The 21,680-nt window shown below is 38.3% G+C and overlaps 1 protein-coding gene across 3 annotated transcripts; it reads right to left on the bottom strand.

Annotated features, from left to right (window-relative positions):
- Positions 1–215: 215 nt before the first annotated feature.
- On the bottom strand, positions 216–21,520 carry TGDS (TDP-glucose 4,6-dehydratase). Of its 3 annotated transcripts, none has more exons than XM_027557806.1 (12): positions 21,299–21,520; positions 19,161–19,227; positions 18,324–18,392; positions 17,075–17,165; positions 12,287–12,429; positions 11,073–11,171; positions 9,644–9,703; positions 8,367–8,410; positions 7,583–7,748; positions 5,282–5,340; positions 4,640–4,737; positions 216–327 (listed from the first exon to the last, which is right to left on the bottom strand). In XM_027557806.1, the coding sequence occupies exons 1-12, from the start codon at positions 21,382–21,384 to the stop codon at positions 290–292; spliced, it is 1,020 nt and encodes a 339-aa protein (XP_027413607.1). In that variant the 5' UTR covers positions 21,385–21,520; the 3' UTR covers positions 216–289. The 3 variants fall into 3 exon arrangements, with proteins under 3 accessions (XP_027413607.1, XP_027413606.1, XP_027413608.1); XM_027557805.1 differs by lacking the exon at positions 216–327 and adding an exon at positions 1,438–3,073 and having other exon boundaries at positions 21,299–21,516; XM_027557807.1 differs by lacking the exons at positions 216–327; positions 18,324–18,392 and adding an exon at positions 1,438–3,073 and having other exon boundaries at positions 21,299–21,516.
- Between the last annotated feature and the right edge of the window lie 160 nt (positions 21,521–21,680).

Below are 21,680 nucleotides of genomic sequence, written 5' to 3' on the forward strand. Positions count from 1 at the left end.
ACTTTACTAGCATGTGAGATAAGTGCAATTGTGCGGTAGTCTGAGCATTCTTTGGCATTGCCTTTCTTTGGGCTTGGAATGAAAACTGACCTTTTCCAGTTCTGTGGCCACTGCTGAGTGTTCCAAATTTGCTGGCATATTGAGTGCAGCACTTTCACAGCATCATCTTTTAGGATTTGAAATAGCTCAACTGGAATCCCATCACCTCCACTAGCTTTGCTCATAGTGGTGCTTCCTAAGGCCCACTTGATTTCACATTCCAGGATGTCTGGCTGTAGGTGACTGGAGATCAGAAGCTCAGAAGAGATCTTGGGTAGGGATAAGGAACTGGAAAAAAAAAAAAAAGATAGTAATTAAAGCAGTGAGAGTAGATGCTATTTCCCAGATTTTTAAAAGTATTTCTCAGTTTACTGGCTACATTCATGGCATCTGGGACCTTAGTTCCTCACCCAGGGATTAAACCTGTGCCCCCTTCATTATTGGAAGTGCAGTCTTGACCAGTTGACCACCAGGGAAGCCCCTTTCAGCAAGATTTTCGAGGCTGATGACCCAAAGGAGAATTCCTGCCATGGAGGCAAAATGAAAGTCAGCAGTAAGTTGAATACACAGCAAGGGGAAAAGGGAGGCAGATTTTAAAGGGCTCTTGGAGACAAAAAGTTTTCATGTTGATTCTTTTCTAAAGTTGTTCTTTTTTGTTTGTTTTTAAATATTTTACCTATTTAGGTTGCTGCTGGCTCTTCGTTGCAGTGCACAGGCTTCTATTGTGGTGGCTTCTCTTGTTGCAGAGCACAGGCTGTAGGGCACAGGGGCTTCAGTAGTCGTGGTACACGTGCTTGGTTGCCCCGTGGCATGTGGGATCTTCCCTGATCAGGGATTGAACCCAGGCCTCCTGCATTGGCAGGCAGATTCGTAACCATCGGACCACCAGAGAAGTCCCAAAGTTGTTTTTTTTAAGATGATTTTTTAGAGCAGTTTTTGGTTTACCACAAAACTGAAAGGGAGGAATAAAGATTTCTCATATACTCCCTGAGCCTACATATGTATAGCTCCCTTATTATCAACATGATTCATCAGAATGGTGCTTCTATTTTTTTTTAACCAAGGATGAATCCAAATAGTTTATCTTAAGGTTCACTCTGGCTCTTACACATTCTCTGGCTTTGAAAGTGAAAGTCGATCTGTCGAGTCCAGCTCTCTGTGACGCCAGGGACTATACAGTCCATGGAATTCTCCTGGCCAGAATACTGGAGCGGGTAGCCTTTCCCTTCTCCAGGGGATCTTCCCAACCCAGGGATCGAACCCAGGTCTCCTGCATGGCAGGCAGATTCTTTACCAACTGAGCTACAAGGGAAGCCCTTGGATAGATATAAATTGACATATGGACATCATACCATCATACAGGGTATTTTCACTGAACGAAAAGATCAGAAACATACATGCAAGAACAAAGGACACGGAATAAGTGTTTTTATTTTGTCATCCACCCTTAATGACCAAACTCCATCGAAGACAATTTGCTCTCAATTTGTTCCATTTTCTGCCTGGAACTTCCTACAGCCACTTCCCTGAGCTCTTACCCCAACTCCATTTTCTCCAGAGCTCCAAGAAGCACTCCTTCCCTACACAACTAAGACCAGAGGACCACCATGTCGGTTGTTCTCACTCAACTCTCTGGTCCTTATGCCTCAGACTATGCCCAACTCTGGCTCAGTCTATTCTTACAGCTCTAAGAATTCTGAAATGACAGTGTTTTAACTTCAGGTCATGTTTCGTTCTTGTTTGGCAAGTGAAAGTGAAAAGTGAAAGTGAAAGTCACTCAGTTGTGTCTGACTCTTTGCGACCCCATGGGTTTAGTCCATGTAATTCTCCAGGTCAGAATACTGGAGTGGGTAGCCTTTTCCTTCTCCAGGGGATCTTCCCAACCCAGGGATTGAACCCAGGTTTCCCTCATTGCAGGTGGATTCTTTACTTGCTGAGCCACAAGGGGAGCTGTTTGGCAAGTCCCCTAACTAATTTTGGATCTGCTTACTACTCTTTTCCCCAGCTTCATGTTCTACACTCCTATTACCCATCCTCGACCACTTCTGAGTTAATAACCTCACTTTCACTCCACAGAGGAAATAAGCCACCACTCATACACTGAAGCCAGAAAGTTGGGCATAGCCTTTGACTCTTCCTTTTCTCGGTGTGATATCCAATCAGTTACCTTTTCCAATCATCTTAAAGACTTTAGGGGAGAGAGGAATTAAAAATACATGATAATCAAGTACTTTTAAAAATTCTGTACAGCAAAACGAAGACATACTTTTAAAAAAGCCACATGATACATTAAATACATGAAAATATTGATAATTTTATAAATAAAATCATTTTAAACAGTTAATACATGGTAAAATTTCTCTGATACAAGATGACTTATATAATTCCATGATCGATTTTGAAACTATAAAAACTACCTCTTTTATAACTTAATTTTATAAAAATTATCAAAAGTTAAAAAGTGCTAGATATGCTTCCATTTGTTCCATTTTTAAAGCAATTGTAGCACAACATCTGACCTTAAAAAGATAAATTAGGGCATAAGGTTCATCCTATATTGCCTAAAAGACTTTAGAGACTTTCTAGGCAGTGAGAAAAGCTGGAGAGTTCAATGTCAGCAAAGGCTGTCATCTGCCCAGAGCTACCTGTCCTTGTTCTCAGAAACAGGAAATTCATCCTTCCCGACCCACATCTACCAAGGAGTCTTTCTATGCATACTGGTTCCTAATTTTCAGGATAAAATGTTTCTGAGAGAATTATGATTATTTAAATCCTATGCTGATACTGAACCTCTTCTAAAGATTGAGGCATTTTACATTTGAATTTTATACACAAAGTCATAATCTAATTCCAAATGAAAAAGAAGATGCTTCATTTGGTCACTTGATTTCATACTACTTGTCGAGGTAGGTAGGATAATTTCCTTCTTTCTCTGAAAACTGTCCCGGCTATACAAATGGTGGTTGTACCGGAAAGGGTTCTAATGCTTTTTCTGCATTCTTCCAGTTGTGAAAATTCTCTCTGTACCACTCAACTGATAAGACAAAAGACAAAACAAATAAAAAAAACTAAACATCAGTTAACCATATTTACTGAGTTCCTACTAAATAAGAAAAGTCTTGCCCATCAGCTAATGTGTAGGCAAAGATTGCCTAATGATGAAAACAATTCAATTTTGAACCAATGATGTTAATCAGGAGATGTTTCATCACCTGGAAACTTAGATTTAAGAATCAACAATTTTGGGGGGAGAATGGATACATGAATATGTATGGCTGAGTCCCTTCGCTGTTCACCTGAAACTTTCACAACATGGTCAATTGGCTGTACCATACAAAATAAAAAGTTTAAATAAAAGAAAAAAAAAAGAATCAACATTTCTTTTTCTCTTTAACTTCAAAAGTCCTTCAATGCTGAATTTGCTGGTTAAAACATTCTGAATTTAGACAATTCAGGGGAAAAGGTAGCTAAGTCACTTGTGCTGGTTTTAAAGTCACAGGAAAAAAGTGTAGTGTTTTGTTCATGTAAATAAATGTCACAATATTGCATGATAGGCATAGTGAGATGACATGAACTTCCTTCTGTTAATATGCAAAATTACTTTATGCTGCTATCTATAACTTTATTAATAAAGTTTTTCAGTTGAAAAAAATGATAAATTATCTTTGAATTTGCTTTTTAGAACTCAATATAAGTATTTTCTATGTCCAGTTCTGAACCAAGACTTTTTTCCTACACTTGGGTATCTTTTTTCATGAGTTCATTTCTAAACAGAATTTAACAGATATACATACATATACACAGATTTTATATAGACTTATTTTAATATATTTCTGCTGCACACATTAAATTTGTTTCCTATTTGTTTGTTTCAGTATAAAAAGACTCAAGAGACTCAAAGACTGCAACTGTCTCTATTTTACCAAATCTCAGATGCCTGATCTTAAGATGAACCATTACTTTACAGATTAGTAAGAAAGAAAAAAAGTTGAAACAAGAATTATCAGACACTGCTGCTGCTGCTGCTGCTAAGTCACGTCAGTTGTGTCCAACTCTGTGCGACCCCATAGACGGCAGCCCACCAGGCTCCCCCGTCCCTGGGGTTCTCCAGGCAAGAACACTGGAGTGGGTTGCCATTTCCTTCTCCAATGCATGAAACTGAAAAGTGAAAGTGAAGTCGCTCAGTCGTGTCTGACTCTTAGCGACCCCATGGACTGCAGCCCACCAGGCTCCTCCATCCATGGGATTTTCCAGGCAAGAGTACTGGAGTGGGGTGCCATTGCCTTCTCCGTTATCAGACACTAGTGACTGTAAAACACATACCTCTGAAGGAGGTGAAAAAAGTGAAAAATGTGCATCTGAGAATCAATGAAATAGGTATCTGACAAATGCTAATAAGAAGCCTGATCAGAAGTTAGTCTGTGAAGTTCAAGACACTTAATTACTAATGTTAGAAATACATTAAATGCAAAAATTTGAAAAGCGAAAGTGATTTACCATAACATTCTGCCAAATTTGTAGTGTCCTAAAAAACAAATTATTGTGCCTTAAAATTTTTCTGAATCTCCCCCTACCCTCAAAGGATCAATTTATAACATACTTGTTTTTTTTATTCCTTCTTTCCAAGGTACTTTAGGTCTCCATCCCAAGCCATGTATTTTTTCTGACTTCATTGGATATCTCATGTCATTGGTAGGTCTTAGAAAACAAAACAGATTTAAAATGACACTGTGGATATATATTTACAAATCTAAATACTTAAGAGAAATGAGTCCATAATTTAAATTTTTTTCTCAAAAATTTTCCCCTGATGACCCCATTATAGAAAATTTATAAAATAAAGTATATGTTAAAAACCATCTATAATTCAGATGCCTAACCCTCTGTGGCTTATCCTTTACTTATTTCAACCACATATAAACTTGTTAGGACTCTTTATGTTACATGTCCTGGGTCTGGTAGTTTATAGACATTAGAAATTATATTTTAAAATACTGACATAGCAAGATGTTATTATCCCTATGTCACATTCAAAGAAATCTCAGAGTTGGAAAGGGTCAATAAACTTTAAGTCATACCAGTAATAACGTTATACTTTATTCTTATTACATTTATAGTTAGGAAAAAATATTTTAGCAGAAAACTGAAGAGGAAAACTTTTCTGGGTAAGGACATACATTTATAATCTTATAAGTACCTAAGACTTGAAAACTTTCCCCCAATTTTTTAACTTGTTACTCACCTATCATCAACATAATCAACCCAGTTTTCCATTTCAGACTCTGAATTGGTCTCTTTGATCTGTCAAAAAGGAGAAGACGTTTAAGTCAAATTATAAAATGAGATCAGTGAATAAAAATGGTATTCAACTGATTCAAACTACAAGAAAAACAGCCTCCTCCAAGTGGGGAAGGCAGCTAAGGTGAATAACATTTTTATTAACACTTTCTATACTTTATAATCTAAATTCTAGCTGAAGCTCAGAAAGATTACACTTTATAAAAACTATAGGAAAAAATGAATTTTTTGGCTTTTGATTATTACTGAGTGTGATATTATGATTTAAAATCAGAAACGTCTATTTGATGTTCATCCCTGTTCCTGGCACAGAGCTCCTAAAAATACCTAAGTGATGAAAGATAAAGGTGTTGTTTGCTATTTATAACAAGTCCCTTTCAACTACATCCAGTTTATGTTAATGAGTGATTTTTGGAAAGCCCCTAAGAATGAAGACTGGTTGCCAAGGGAACCAACCCAGCAATTAGAGGATGGAACTCAGCTTCCCTGCTCCCACCTCCGGGAAGGAGAGGAGACTAGAAGTTGAACTAATCATCAGTGGCCATGATTAAATCCATCATGCCTACTTAATGAAGCCTCCATAAAGACCCCAAGAGGAAAGCTTCCAGGTGCTGGGAGGGCGGCACACACGGAGAGGGTAGGAAGCTCCATCTCCTTTCCCTCGTATCGTGTGCCCTATCAGATCAGATCAGTCGCTCAGTCATGTCTGACTCTTTGCGACCCCATGAATCGCAGCACGCCAGACCTCCCTGTCCATCACCAACTCCCGGAGTTCACTCAGACTCACGTCCATCGAGTCAGTGATGCCATCCAGCCATCTCATCCTCTGTCGTTCCCTTCTCCTCCTGCCCCCAATCTCTCCCAGCATCAGAGTCTTTTCCAATGAGTCAACTCTTCACATGAGGTGGCCAAAGTACTGGAGTTTCAGCTTTAGCATCATGCCTTCCAAAGAAATCCCAGGGCTGATCTCCTTCAGAATGGACTGGTTGGATCTCCTTGCAGTCCAAGGGACTCTCAAGAGTCTTCTCCAACACCACAGTTCAAAAGCATCAATTCTTCGGCGCTCAGCCTTCTTCACAGTCCAACTCTCACATCCATACATGACCACTGGAAAAACCATAGCCTTGACTAGATGAACCTTTGTTGGCAAAGTAATGTCTCTGCTTTTCAATATGCTATCTAGGTTGGTCATAACTTTCCTTCCAAGGAGTAAGCGTCTTTTAATTTCATGGCTGCAGTCACCATCTGCAGTGATCTTGGAGCCCAGAAAAATAAAGTCTGACACTGCTTCCACTGTTTCCCCATCCACTTCCCATGAAGAGATGGGACCGGATGCCATGATCTTCGTTTTCTGAATGTTGGGCTTTAAGCCAACTTTTTCACTCTCCACTTTCACTTTCATCAAGAGGCTTTTTAGTTCCTCTTCACTTTCTGCCATAAGGGTGGTATCATCTGCATATCTGAGGTTATTGATATTTCTCCCCACAATCTCGATTCCAGCTTGTGTTTCTTCATGCGCCCTAAGGATCTCCTCTATTCTTTGTAATAAACCGGTAATCCAGTGGGCAAACTCTTTTCCTGAGTTCTGTGACTTCCTCTAACAGATTATCTCAGACTTATACCTGGCTGATCAGAAGCACAGGTGAGTCAGGTCTCGGAACTGACGTGTAAAGTGAGGGCAGTCTTGTGGGACTGAACCCTTAACCTATGGGATCTGACACCATCTACAGGTAGATAATGTCAGAATTGAGTTAAACTGTAGGACCCTACTAAGCTGGTGTCTGAGAATTGCTGGGTGTGGAAAACCCACACATTTGGAGTATAGAAATGTTCTGTGAGTAGTGCAAAGGAAAACACGCTTTTCCATTTGCTCAGTCACTCTTTCTACTGCATCTTGAGATTTATAATTGATGCTCACTAATACATACAGAACTATTATTTATATATCGTTGTTTCTTGATTCTAGGGCACACGATTTAACATTTGATTTCTTGAACTTGATTATGTCTTATAATGCATATGTACATTTAATATAGTGGAATTTTTTTTCCTGGAAAGCTGTGATTGAATAAGTGATACACTTTCCAAAAATGACACATCTCAGCACATAATTATGAAGTTCTTTCTCTTACCTTTCACTTTTCCAGTGAGTAAATGGTAAACTGCTGATTTTGACAAAATTTGTGATTATTGTCACTAATTCGGTGACTTTTGAAAATATTACCCTTTTATAATATATACATACCAGCTGTATTAGTTCTTTGGCAAGCTGGAGAACTGACATTTCAAAATTGGTTCCAATGTTATAAATTTCACCTGGTTTTCCCTTCTTGAGGACAGTGAGAAATGCTTCTACTACATCAGTAGCATAAAGGAAATTTCTTGTTTGAAGCCCTGTCCCATGAATGCAGCTAAAAAGATGAAATGAAAAAGAGAATCATAAAGTGTAAAAAAGTAAGCTCTCCCAAATCCGGGTAATGCAATGACAGTACAATTTCAGAGAAGCCAATTCCCATAAAGATCCTAGATATCTCTTACTGAAAATACAAATTCTCATGACTTCTAAATTTTATCCATGATTCTTAACACATCTCCAAATTGTCTGTGGGTACTCATTAGGAAAGTGGCAAACACCTAAGTGACCCCTGCAGAAATAGTTATTCATCAATTCTATACCTTAAGTTCATTTTGAAGTCTATCTATAGTTCTAGGAATTAAATACATCTTTTGAAAAAAATAAAATTACATAAAGATAGATGACAAATTGTTTAATGCCATAACTCAAACTTTTAAGGTAGATTATTTAAGGATTAAAATTATTTTAGTAACCAAATTATAAAGATGAATTAACCATTATAATTATTTTAAAAACTAAAACTATTACTACTAGTTGTAGAAGGCATTGTTAAATTTGTTGTGACACTAAACTCTAAGGCCTCCAACTCTACCGCTCTATGATTTTCAAGAAAGACTGACACTAAATACTCTAACATACCAGAAAAACATACATATAAAGGTAAATAACATACCATTTCCTGTTGTGTTGTAGTAAAGATATAAATTTTGGAATAACCTAAAAGAATATTTAAATATCATTTCAGACTTTGGAAATTCATTCATAATTATAAACTTGAACTCATCATAACATTAAAAGAATATTATTGTTAAGAAACACACGTAAGGATAAATTTTAATTATCAGTTCACAAAATACCTATTGTAATTTTGATAAGTAAAAGAACTCTAAGATCATTTCCTATTTCATAAAACCAGTTATCGCTAGATTAAAATGAAGATAAAATGATATAAATAGTGAAAAAGAGTTCAGGTAAAGTCTTCACGAACAGTTTATTCTCACTGTAAGCTCACTTTTGTGTTGGTTTTCTATCGGCATGAATCATAGCTTACTTTTTACTTTATATACAGTATCTACACAATAAGTTATTGTGAAATTAATATAAAGCAATTCCAGTGCCACTGTATACAAAGAAAATTCATGTTAAACATGGTGAGACAAGAAATTATTAAATTAATAATATGCATGTTAAGAATATTCTAAAAATTAAGCCAATTATATATTAATATCAGCAGATTATGATATGGCCCTTTTCTTTGGGCACACAGATCAATGCAATAGCTAAGAAGTAAGAAAATCCAGTTCAAATGTTTAGCAGTAAGACTAGTAGTTACTTAACATTGAGCTTTATGTTACAGAATCAACCATATATACATTTTCAGCCTTTTAACAACACGTTGTATTTGCTAAACTATTTTCTGGAAGACTCAGGCCTGCATAGTACAGAGGAGTTGGGGAACAGTTTATCAGTGGACTATAAGACAAATTTATGTACAAGCTTCCTGCATCACTCTCTAACTAGTGTCTACCTTTCTTTACAGCCTGACATATGGCCTGACTGCAGACTAGGAAGGAGTCTTCACCGGCAAGATGTTAATGATGGGAGTATTCTATAGTGCTTTAGAATCCTGCAACGTACAAGGCATGTTCACACACATCATCTCACTGGATCTTTCAAAATTCTTCCTAAATATTATCATTACCCATCAAGTTAAAGATGATGCTCAAAGGGCCTAACTGAGGCCATTCCAGCTTGTAAGTATCAAGCTGAGACTTAAATCAAGTTGTCAAACTCCAAACCTACTGAGATTTGCATGTGGCCTATATAGCATTTATAATTATGGTTAATTACAACATAAATTATTTTGTACAAATCACTGAAGTGAGATTATTTTAAATCAGGAGAAGTTAAAATCACTAAAACACAACGTGAATTCAAAGTAAAATGTACCTTTTCTGGATATTGATGTGGTCCATAAACGTTACTGCTTCGTGTGATGACAACTGGAAACTTAAAGAGTATTTGACATTAAGGTCACGGAAAGGTCCAATAATTGATTATCTAAAGACAAGTAGTTTTCTCTTTAGATAAAACTAAAAATATGGGCACTTTTGGCTAAATAATTCCACACACCTTTAGGACAGAAGCGAAGGGATTTTTTTCTAATGTAAGGTTCCTAAAAAGACAGGAGAGGATGAGATTCAGAAAAAGACAGAGGCTCCAAAAGAAAGTAGAAGTCTCTTTACTGGGACAAGGGAAGGATGAAAATAGATGGAGGCGGGTTTGTAGGTCTGATTGCAGGAAACTAAAGACATTTCCACCTGATTATTTCAAAGACCACCTGAGATGTTAAACTTCCAAGCTGGCTTTCTCTGTGGGACCAGCCCTTACAAATGAAAAGAGCTACAAGACCAACACTACTGGACCATAGGAGGCTAGAGAACCTGAAGTAATTCCTCGCTTCTCCTGTCTGACCCAGTCCCGAATAACTGGAAGATCAGTGGGAAGTGAAGTGCAGGGATTCGAGCTGTTGATTCATAGTAGGCAAGGCTCCAGCAGGGACACTAACGCAGCCAAGGGGACAAATCCAGCTCCATTCATGAGGGGCCAAGAGGAGCAGTGGCAGGTAAGGGAATCTCCTCTGCCTCTGTCTCCCTTCACTCTGAGGACTCCTTGGAATCAGGATTTTCCAACAGGGCTTTTCACTCTAGCTGTCACACTCTACCTATTAGCGAAGTAGAAACAACATATATATGAATTGCTCCTTTATTTTTTTATTTGCTGTTTTGGCCATACTGTGTGGCTTGCAGGATCTTGGTTCCCAGACCAGGGACTGAACCAAGGCCCATGGCAGTGAAAGCGCCAAGTCCTAACCACTGGACTGCCAGGGAAATCCCTAGAAATTGTTCCTTTAAATGATAGACTGGCTAAGAAGAAAGGTCAATGCTTTGTCCACAAAATGTTGAAAATTAGTTTTTTAGATTCCTTAATATATAACTTTTCTCAGTCTATGTCTTCTCATCTTAATTTTATTTTATTGTACTGGTTTTGCCATATATCAAAATGAATCTGCCACAGGTATACATGTGTTCCCCATCCTGAGCCCTCCTCTCTCCTCCCTCCCCATACCATCCCTCTGGGTCGTCCCAGTGCACCAGCCCCAACCATCCAGTATCGTGCATCGAACCTGGAGTGGCAACTCGTTTCATATATGATATTATACATATTTCAATGCCATTCTCCCAAATCATCCCACCCTCTCCCTCTCCTACTATGTCTTCTACTCTAAAAATAAAATGCTGGCTAATGATAACCTGGAGTTTTAATACCGAAGTCCAAAAAAACAAAAATGATTCCAGTTTCTGAAGCCAATTCTTACCTTATACTGTTCCCAATAAGACTGTACAAAACACTCAGCAGCTGCTTTAGATGATGCATAAGGATTTGTAGGTTGTTTGGGTGAAGATTCATCAAATTCCTAATTTTAAAGATATATTAAAAACTAAGTATTATGTACACTTGCTAAGTTGAAAAATCAGAGAACATATTACAAACTTGAAATGTTAACCACTTACATTTAAAAGACATTTATTGAAACCCAGCTATGTGCCTGGCACTTTTCTAAGCACTTTCTTTACATGTAATAACTTCTTTATAGTTCACAACAACCCTACAAGGAGGACAGGACAGCAAGTGCAAAGTCCCTGAGACAGAACTGAGTCCAGTGGAACTACAAGGAGGCTGGTGTTGGGGAAGAGAAATGTGAGATAAGGTTGGAAAGCTAGAGGCCAGAGCATGTGGAACCCTGAAGGCCTCTGTCAAAACACTGACGGGTTTTTGATCAGAATAACATCAAGATCTGACTTAGGTTTTAAAAAACATCCTGGCTACTGTGTCATATCTGATGTAGGTCGATGAGAGTATAAGAAGGAAGAAGCTTGCTGATAAAAATTGCAGAGAGATTTTGCAAATGGTTGATTCTCAGAAGTGGGATGGGGCATTAAAGAGAAACGGTCAGGTCTGCTTTTTTTCACTATAAGTCTTTTCAAGCTACTTTTTTTTTTTTTCCATTCTATATGTGTTTTGGTAAATAAATATATTTTAAAAATAAAATGAGGTCACTGTAAACACTATGAAAAATAAAGACTGAACAATGGAGCCACTTGTTGTGTAAAGTATAATGTTTACAAATGATTAACAGAGAACAGATTCCAGCTTCTATAACAATTTCACACTCACTCCTTGACAGTGCAATGTGCTTTTCTGAGCAGAAGATAAGGAAGACAGGCCTTACGTTGCAGCCTAACTTATACATGTGCTGGCCCATGGGAATGACATTCACGATGTAAGACTGGGTGGGCAGTAAGAGCTCACTTTCAAAAGACTATCAAATTATATAAAATCTGTACCAGACTAGGCTGTTGTTTCCTATGTGGGCTGGTATTACTTGATTTAAACAATGGAATAACAGTCTGAAGAGTCCCACAAGTGTGTAAAATCAGAGGATTAAAAAAAAGTCTAGAGTATTTTCATCAGACAAGTTTGTATGGTGGTACAGGGTACGTAGTTGAAACAGACATCTTCTAAGCTCACCTTATCAAGACTGCCTCCATAGACCTCATCCGTGCTGACGTAAATAAACTTCTCCACTCTGGCTTCATGAGCAGCACTTACCAACACATGAGTACCGTAAACATTAACATAGGTAAACTCAAAGGCACGGACAAATGAAAGGTCTAAAAAAAAGAAGAAAAATCCGGAACAGTTCCTTTCAAAGGACAAAGGAAATAGCAACCAGTAGACTCAGGCGTGGGCTTCCCTGGTGGCTCAGATGGTAAAGAATCCACCTGCAATGCGGGAGACTTGGGTTCAATCCTTGGGTTGGGAAGATCCCCTGGAGGAGGGCATGGCAACACACTCCAGTATTCTTGCCTGGAGAATCCCATAGACAGAGGAGCCTGGGGGGCTATAGTCCATGGGGTCTCAAAGAAGAGCTCTATTTACGTTTTTTCATTTACCATAACTGCAACAGTGGTAAAACTAACATAAAGGTGAAATGCTATTTATGACTTCTTCAAGCTTAAATTACATACTACATGTACATTCTTAGAACCTAGAAAACTATCAGTGCTATTTTTATAGGAAAACCTTTTTGTTTTTAATTTTAAAAAGAAAAAGAAGACATGATACAGCTAAAATCTTAAGTGCTCCTAAATTTTAAAGGTTTTGGACCAACTAAAAGGTAGCAGGGTTTGCTTTGCTGGTATCAAGAATTATTATAAAGTTACAGTACTTAGAGTGTGGTAATGGCATAAGGATAGACAAAGACCAGTGAAACAGAACAGGAGCCCAGAAACAGAACCATGTGTATATGGGTACTTGAAGCTGGTTTTAGAAAAGGCAGAGGAACCAGAGATCAAATTGCCAACATCTGCTGGATCATCAAAAAAGGAAGAGAGTTCCAGAAAAACATCTATTTCTGCTTTCTTGACTATGCCAAAGCCTTTGACTGTGTGGACCACAATAAACTGTGGAAAATTCTGAAAGAGATGTTCATACCAGACCACCTGATCTGTCTCTTGATAAACCTGTATACAGGTCAGGAAACAACAGTTAGAACTGAACATGGAACAACAGACTGGTTCCAAATAGGAAAAGGAGTATGTTAAGGCTGTCTATTGTCACCCTGCTTATTTAACTTATATGCAGAGTATAGCATGAGAAACGCTGGGCTGGAAGAAGCACAAGCTGGAATCAAGATTGAGGGGTGAAATATCAATAACCTTGGATAAGCAGATGACACCACCCTTATGGCAGAAAGTGAAGAACTAAAGAGCCTCTTTATGAAAGTGAAAAAGGAGAGTGAAAAATCTGGCTTAAAGCTCAACATTCAGAAAACTAAGATCGTGGCATTTGGTCCCATCACTTCATGGGAAATAGATGGGGAAACAGTGGAAACAGTGTCAGACTTTATTTTTTGGGGGCTCCAAAATCACTGCAGATGGTGATTGCAGCCATGAAATTAAAAGATGCTTACTCCTTGGAAGGAAATTTATGACCAACCTAGACATATTAAAAAGCAGAGACATTACTTTGCCAACAAAGGTCCATCTAGTTAAGGCTATGGTTTTTCCAGTGGTCATGTATGGATTTGAGAGTTGGACTATAAAGAAAGCCGAGCGCAGAAGAATTGATGCTTTTGAACTGTGATGTTGGAGGAGACTCTTGAGAGTCCCTTGGATTGCAAGGAGATCCAACCAGTCCATCCTAAAGGAGATCAGTCCTGGGTGTTCACTGGAAGGACTGATGTTGAAGCTGAAACTCCAATACTTTGGCCACCTGATACAAAGAGATGACTCATTTGAAAAGACCTGATGCTGGGAAACATTGAGGGCAGGAGGAGAAGGGGACGACAGAGGATGAGATGGTTGGATGGCTCAATGGACATGGGTTTGGGTGGACTCCGGGAGTTGGTGATGGACAGGGAGGCCTGGAGTGCTGCAGTTCATGGGGTCGCAAAGAGTCAGACATGATTGAGTGACTGAACTGAACTGATCTCCAATAAAGGGGCAGTGGGAAAAGGCTGAGTCTTTTCAATAAACTGTGTTGGGTCAAACCAATATTGACATGCGGGAAAAAATCTGAATGTAGAAGGCAAAACAATGACTTTTATGAATAGAATATAAGAGAATATCTCCATGACCTTGGAGGTACGAAAAGAATTCTTACACAGATAACAAAGTGAACTAACCCTATAGGAAAAGGTAGACAAATGGACTACACTGAAGTGAAGAATTTCAACTGGTCAAAAGATACCTTTAAGAAAATGAAAAGGCCAATCACAGACTGAAAAACAGTAGTGGCAAAAGGCTTGAATTCAGAGTACATAAAGGACTTATAGAGGAATTCCCTTGTGGTACAGTGGTTAGCAGTAGGTGTTTTCACTGCTGTGGCCCCAGGATTCGATCTCTGGTCAGGGAACTAAGATTCCATAAGCCATGTGGTGAGGTCAGAAGTAAATAAATAAATATATGACTAATAAAAATCTTTAGTGGAAAAAACTGATAATTCTTTAGAAAATGGTATAGAGACTTACACAGAAACTTTCTAAAGACATATACGAATAGGAAAGGGAGGAGAATATTCCAATAAACAAATGCAAAGGTTTTAACCTCATTCATAATCAAGGAAACATATAATAAAGTCACCAAACGCTGACAAGAGGAAGTAATGGTAAGCATCTCATAAACTGCTGGAAGGAAAACTGCTTTGTCATTAATCAAGTAAAAGAATTTGTTCTAACAGATATGAAAGATTAGTCAATATATTGTGTAATCAGCACAGGCACAGACAAATAGACAAATGGGGAGTTGAGAAACAGTTCCTTATATAAAGATACTTGATATATGACAGGGCAGTGAAAACTGATGAACTTTCCCATAAACAGAAGAGGTCCAATTAGTATTCAAAAATAAAACCGGATTCTCATCTTACACTGCATATAAAAATCTATTTCAGATGGATTACAAATCGAAATGTGAAAGGCGAAACTGCAAACCTTTTCAAAAATAATACAGGAGAATATATTCAAGACCTTGGGGTGAAAGAGAATTTCTTAAGACCCCCAAAACATTAACAATAACATAAAAGATACATAAATTAATTAAGAATTTATGTAAGAATATCTGTTCATCAAAACACACTAGCAAAAACATGGAAAGAAAAAAAAACATGGAAAGATAAGCCACAGAGTGGGAGAAGATATCTGTAGTACATCCAACAAAGGACTAGCATCCCATCTATACATGTGTGTGTGTGTGTGTGTGTGTGTGTGTGTGTGTATACATACATATATGTATGAACAAACGTGAACGCGAACGTGAAGTCGCTCAGTTGTGTCTGACTCTTTGCGACCCCATGGACTGTAGCCTCCTACAGTCCAGGCTCCTCTGTCCATGGGATTTTCCAGGCAATAGTACTGGAGTGGATTGCCATTTCCTTCTCCAAGGGATCTTCCCAACCCAGGGATTGAACCCGGGTCTTCCGCATCGTAGACAGACGCTTTACCATCTGTGCCACCAGGGAATATATATGTATATACTCCTACAAATCAGTGAGAAAAAGGCAACTAACCCAATTTAAAAATAGGCAAAAGATTTCAATAGGATTTCACAAAACAAGAAATTTAAATTATTAAGAAACCTATAAAAGGTACACAGCTTCATTAGTAATCCGGGAAATACAAATTAAAACCATAATGAGATATCACTCTGCACACTACTCAGATCAACAAAAATGGAAAAAACTAACAAAACTAAGATTTGGTGACATCTGGAATAACAGGAGGTTTCCTATACTCCTGGAGAAGAAGAAATTCGTACAGTTTCTTTGGGAACTAACTGGAAATTATCTCTACGTTGAAGTGTGCAGATCTTATGATGCCAGTGCTATACTGAGAGAAATGTGTATTAATGTGTACCCAGATGCATGTGTAAGAATGTTTTAATGGTAGTACTGTTCAAAATTCCCCCAAGTGCAAATAATCCAAATGACCAACAAGAGTAAAACAGACACAGGAAGTGTTATATACTTAAAGAGATGAATACTGTATGTCACTGACAGTGAAGAAATTATACCTCCACCTAACTGCAGGGATGAATCTACCAGAATGGAATATCAAGACCAAACACACCTCCATGTTATTTTATGTATGCCTTTTTATAAAATCTAAAAACAGGCAAAACTAACCTAAACTCTGTAGAGATAAATACAGAGATATTTAGAGATAAATAGAGATAGTAAAGCTGCAGAGAACACCAAGGGAGATTGTAACTTAAAAATCAAGTACTAAGGCAGTAGGAATACTACTCCCAAAGAGGGCTCGGCAACATTCCACCTTTTGTTTAGGTGATGGCTACCTGGGTATTTTATGATCATCATTTATTTAACCTTACTTCTAAATTCTTCTGAATATACGTTATATTTCACAATATAAAATACTAGACAAATTATTAGAAGATATCTCAGGACAAAACAGTATGGATAAAAATATAAGGTATCAACCATCCACCTTAAGAAAAACAATATAAAAATACAGCTGAAGGCCCATTTCCCCAGAAGGAATCACTGTTCTGGATTTGGTTAAACTCAGTTTTCAGATAGTGCTCAAGGTTACATTTTACCCTACACTAACACAGGTAATCTGGAAAGCACCAAGTATCCTGATGACAGAGTGACCATGGGCTTTTCTGATAAACACGGTATATGTTCCTTCACGTACGCTGAGTACCTATTTGTTGGACCCCATTACTGGACCTTGATTTTGGCTAGACACTGGAAAAAACTTCGCCTAACATAGCTGCAACATAAAACAGTGCTTACCTACATGTGTTTGTGCGGCAAAATGTAGTACTATGTCTATTTTCTCTGTTTCAAAAAGTAGTTTCACGAAGTGAGAATCACATATGTCACCCTATATTAAAAAGCAAACATGAAAAAACTAAGTTTCATCGAGCACTCTCCATCATAATAACCATTTTATTTCATGAACAAAAAAAATGATAAAAAAAAAAAGGTAATCCCCACCCCAGGCGTAGAAAAGAATATCTTGAAAATTCAATTGAAGGGTGAAGTACAGTAATGGGGTATTTCTCCTGCATTTTAGTATACAAGATATTCAATGCAAAATATGTTTTTGTAAGTAAGCATCTAAAACAGTATTTTTTTGAGCACCAACTACTACTATGGACTGTGGTAGTTTTTTTTCCTTAATATTCTTGCCAACCTGAGGTAACTATGTTAGCAGGAAAAAATGTAAACATATTTTTAAAAGTTTGAGATAACCATTATTGAAGTATATTTAAAGTAAGTGTAACAACTGGAATTATGGATTTCACCATAAGTAAGTAAGTAAGATTTCACCATAACTAAGTAAATATTTTTAATGTTATATGTACATACTAGTTCTTCTAAAAATATGTATTCTTAACAATTCTTCAGTAACTGAAGGAAACAGTTTCACACAGGAGAAAAAAATTATGAAATGTTTGCCTAGTATAATCTTTATGATCTGCTGTTAAAAAGAGAGTTTGTACAATTACTTAAAAAACATAAATCACAAGGCAGTTCCATTTGACATTAAAATTTCCCTTTCTGAATTAGTGACGGGGTTTATTCTTTGGACTCTTCGAAGAGCGGCTAATAAGAATCAGCCTTCCAGGGCCAATTCATCAACTTCATGGGAAAAAACTACCATGGGCTGTAAGCTGGGCTTTTGATGACTCACTGACCTAAGTAACACCCTACTTTGTATCAATCTCTTTAAGTCCTAGCAAGGCCTTATTTAGAAGGCTAGTGAGGACCTAAAAATTACATACCATGGAAGTTCAATCAGCTACTCATAGATCTGCCAAGGCACCAAAAATCAAATGTAACTATAATGCAGTATCAGTCTACAAGTATCAGTAATATTCTCTATAGCACATGTGCTTCTGAAATTAAAAAGGTCATTAATAACATGCTTTCCAAGCCTATATCACACAGGTTTATAAAGTATAAAGCTATAGTAATGTCTGAATGACTAAGAGGCACAGTACAAAATAATTATATAATTATAAGAACACTTTCATACCTGTATAAATTTATAATTTTGTTTATTAGAAATGGTTTCAAGATTCTTCAAGCTTGCACAGTAATCCAACTTAAAATAAGTAAGGGGGGCAAAAACAACACAAAAAGTGATAATAAATAGCTTTTCTTATAAAATATCAATTTATTTTAAATACTATAGATCTTCTAACCATAACATTATTAGCAAATCAGTGTATACCAATGGGGGAAAACTTACTGTCTGTGGTAGGCAGGCAAAAATAATTAAGACTTAAAGATTATTTTTTGTCTTTATATTTTTTTACTATTATGCTTTACGAAATTATAGTAACTAATTGTATCTTGTGCTTAAAGTCAACAATGCAATGATTATGAATCGTGGCTTTCAGAATCTCCAGGGAGATTACAATTATTACAGAAATATTCTCAAAACTAAATTAACTACACTTTAGTTTTTAAAATAAATATACAATTTTCAGGAGGTGGCAGTTATAAAACCATATAATAAAATAAAATAATCAGAATACCTTAATGCCAAAAAAGGTTAACAACCACAAGATTACACTAAATATTACACCAAATGTTGAATTTAGAGTGAAGACTTTCTTACAGTAAAAACACCATAGTTAAAACCTTTACATTATGGGCTATGATAACAAATTTAAAAGTATCAAGACTTTATGTAAGATTAAAAACTTGTATGCTCACATGACTAGGTAGGCTAAGTTGCTAAAAATGACTAAATACAAAACTAAAGTATCAGCATGACAGGATTCTAATACTTTTTAAAAATATAAATAAGTTTCAGTACACAGAGTTCATTTTCTTTTTACATGGAGCTCATTTTTGTCAAACTTACCTTATCTAGATTTATGATCATATAATTTGGATAATCTTCTACTAAAGAGACAATCATATGTGACGCTCTATAGAAAAAAGCATATCTTGTTAGTAGAAATTTAACCTTTTCCTTAAATTTTCAAATGTTACCCTAAGCTATTGAGTATGAGGAAACTATTCAAAGATGCCATCAAATTATTGCAAGATAACAGAAAGAATAACGATGCTGAATATATGATCCACACTTTTCATTAATCTTCTCAACAGTATTGACATACAAGGTCTTACCTTCCCTTTTACACTATGGTGAAGAGAGAATTCATTGGTCCTGGATATAAAAAAATAATTAGCCAAAAGATGCTACCATGCATGCTTTGAGTATGGGAGTAAAGCACTATCATAAATACAACAGGTGATGGTCAGTTTGTCCATGTTTAATGTAATCTTATTGCAATTTCTGCATGTCTACAGAAATCCTATTTCTTGATATAAGAATTTGATGGTGTAAAGTAGAATCCTGGGGGTGGGGAGAGAGGAAGGTCCTAGAGAAGTTCTAGGGTAAACCTTGGTTTCCAAGGCTAAGAACTGCTGAAACCATCCTGAGGTGAATATCCATAGTGGCATTATGGGTATCAGAGGACCCTGAAGTGGAGACAGAGGCATCTGTGAGATAATCCACCAGATTTTATCATATGCACCAAAACGTTGGGCTCCTAGGAACAAATTATGAATTCAGAGTTTGTACATGACAGCTCTTTCACATAATTTTCTAGGATGTACCTTTCCTGGGCCAGCACTTTACCACCCTTTTATGCCCACGCTTCCCTTTCACTAAAGAAAACTTGCCTAGTACCCTCCTCCAAGTCACTGACCCATTAGAAGAGGTGATCTAATGTACTAATGCAGTGGGAGCATTCTGCCAGGTGTTGAGGGAACCATAGTCTCTGCCTTCACCAGTTTACATCCTAGGATGCGAATGCAGACACTAAGTAAACACAAATATGCAATATTATTTCAGGTAGTGGTAAGTGTGTTAGTTGGGAGAAGGGCTACTTAGATAGGGTGGGCCAGGTGGAGGTGATGTCTGAGCAAATATCTAAACTGAGTTATGCAAAAACAAAGAGCATCAGCAAAGAGGAAGCAAGGACCAACGCCTCAAAAGAGCTAGCCTTCCATGTTTCAGGGGGTAAGGGTGGCAGGCACAGAAAAGCAAGAGGAAGAAAGACAGGAGATCAGGTTCCAGCTTGGGCCCCTGAGAGTCTTCTAGATGTAACTAAGAGTCTGGATATTATTTTAAGCCTGAAATGAACCTTTGGAGTGAAATGAGACACCTGTTTACTTAACAAACACAGACTCTGTGCGTGAGAACAAATTCTAAGGGAAAAGGGTGAAAGTGATATGACTAATCAGGAGGTTACAGTAGTAGTCCAGGCAAAAGCGGACAGTAACAGGGTTTAGGGTCAAATGGGGAGGAAGGTGAGATGTGGTCGCTTAGGAAGTAGAGAGAGGACTTGCTGATTAAATACGGGTGTGAGACGGAAAGAGGCTTTCAGACGACTGCTGCTGCTGCCAAGTCACTTCAGTCGTGTCTGACTCTGTGCGACCCCATAGACGGCAGCCCAGCAGCCTCCCTCGTCCCTGGGATTCTCCAGGCAAGAACACTGGAGTGGGTTGCCATTGACTAGTATAGGTCAAAACACCGGCAGAGGATTTTTAAGTCGGCTGCATAAATGAAACCTCCCTCACAATCCAAAAACCGTTTCATGAAGCCTACACGTACAAGGCCTGTGTTTCGAGGGGATGAAGGTAGGGTGGGAACCGGACCGGGCTTGGAGCAGTTGATGAGAAGCTTTCTGCAAAGCGGGAGTGCTCAAAAGAGAGACAGGTACATCTCCGGCCAGGTAGAAAGGGGGACAGTACCACGGCACTTCTGCTTTGATTGGGAGACATTTAAAAGAAGTCGTAGTTTCAAAGGAGCCACGTCTTCGCAGGCCAGGAAAGGAGGAGAAGGTGGAATGATCCAGGTCGTGCGTTAAGACCCTCCCCCTGTCAATCAGATCCCCAAAGCTGGTCCCAAGTTGCCAAGTGCAAGCAGAGGCGCAGGAAAGGCTGGGGTTTCTGGGGAGCCACTATTCGGCCAGCGGCGCCGTTACCTACATGAAACCAGCACCCCCGGTCACCAGGACCCGCTTCGCAAAGCTGTCGGGAGGACCCAAGGACTCGGCGCGGCCCGCAACCGACATCTCCCAGCTCAGCAGGGATTGGCACCGTAAAGTGCCAGGTCTGTAGATCGTAGGGAAGTTCCACCGCGACTTTTTGCGACGCGTCCCACTCCCCGCGACACGTTAAAGGAGCAGACAGCTGCCGCTTCCGGAGCTTAGACCGACTTGTCCCCGCCCACCGAGGGCTGGGCGGGGCCCTCCTGTGTGCGCGCCCAGGCACAGCGGAGAATCCTAGGACCGAGGAGCCTGGCAGTCTGCAGTCCATAGGGTCGCACAGAGTCAGACAGGACTGAAGCGACTTAGCACGCACGCAAGAA

Source organism: Bos indicus x Bos taurus, chromosome 12, assembly GCF_003369695.1.
Source record: "Bos indicus x Bos taurus breed Angus x Brahman F1 hybrid chromosome 12, Bos_hybrid_MaternalHap_v2.0, whole genome shotgun sequence".
Taxonomy (NCBI): Eukaryota; Metazoa; Chordata; class Mammalia; order Artiodactyla; family Bovidae; genus Bos; species Bos indicus x Bos taurus.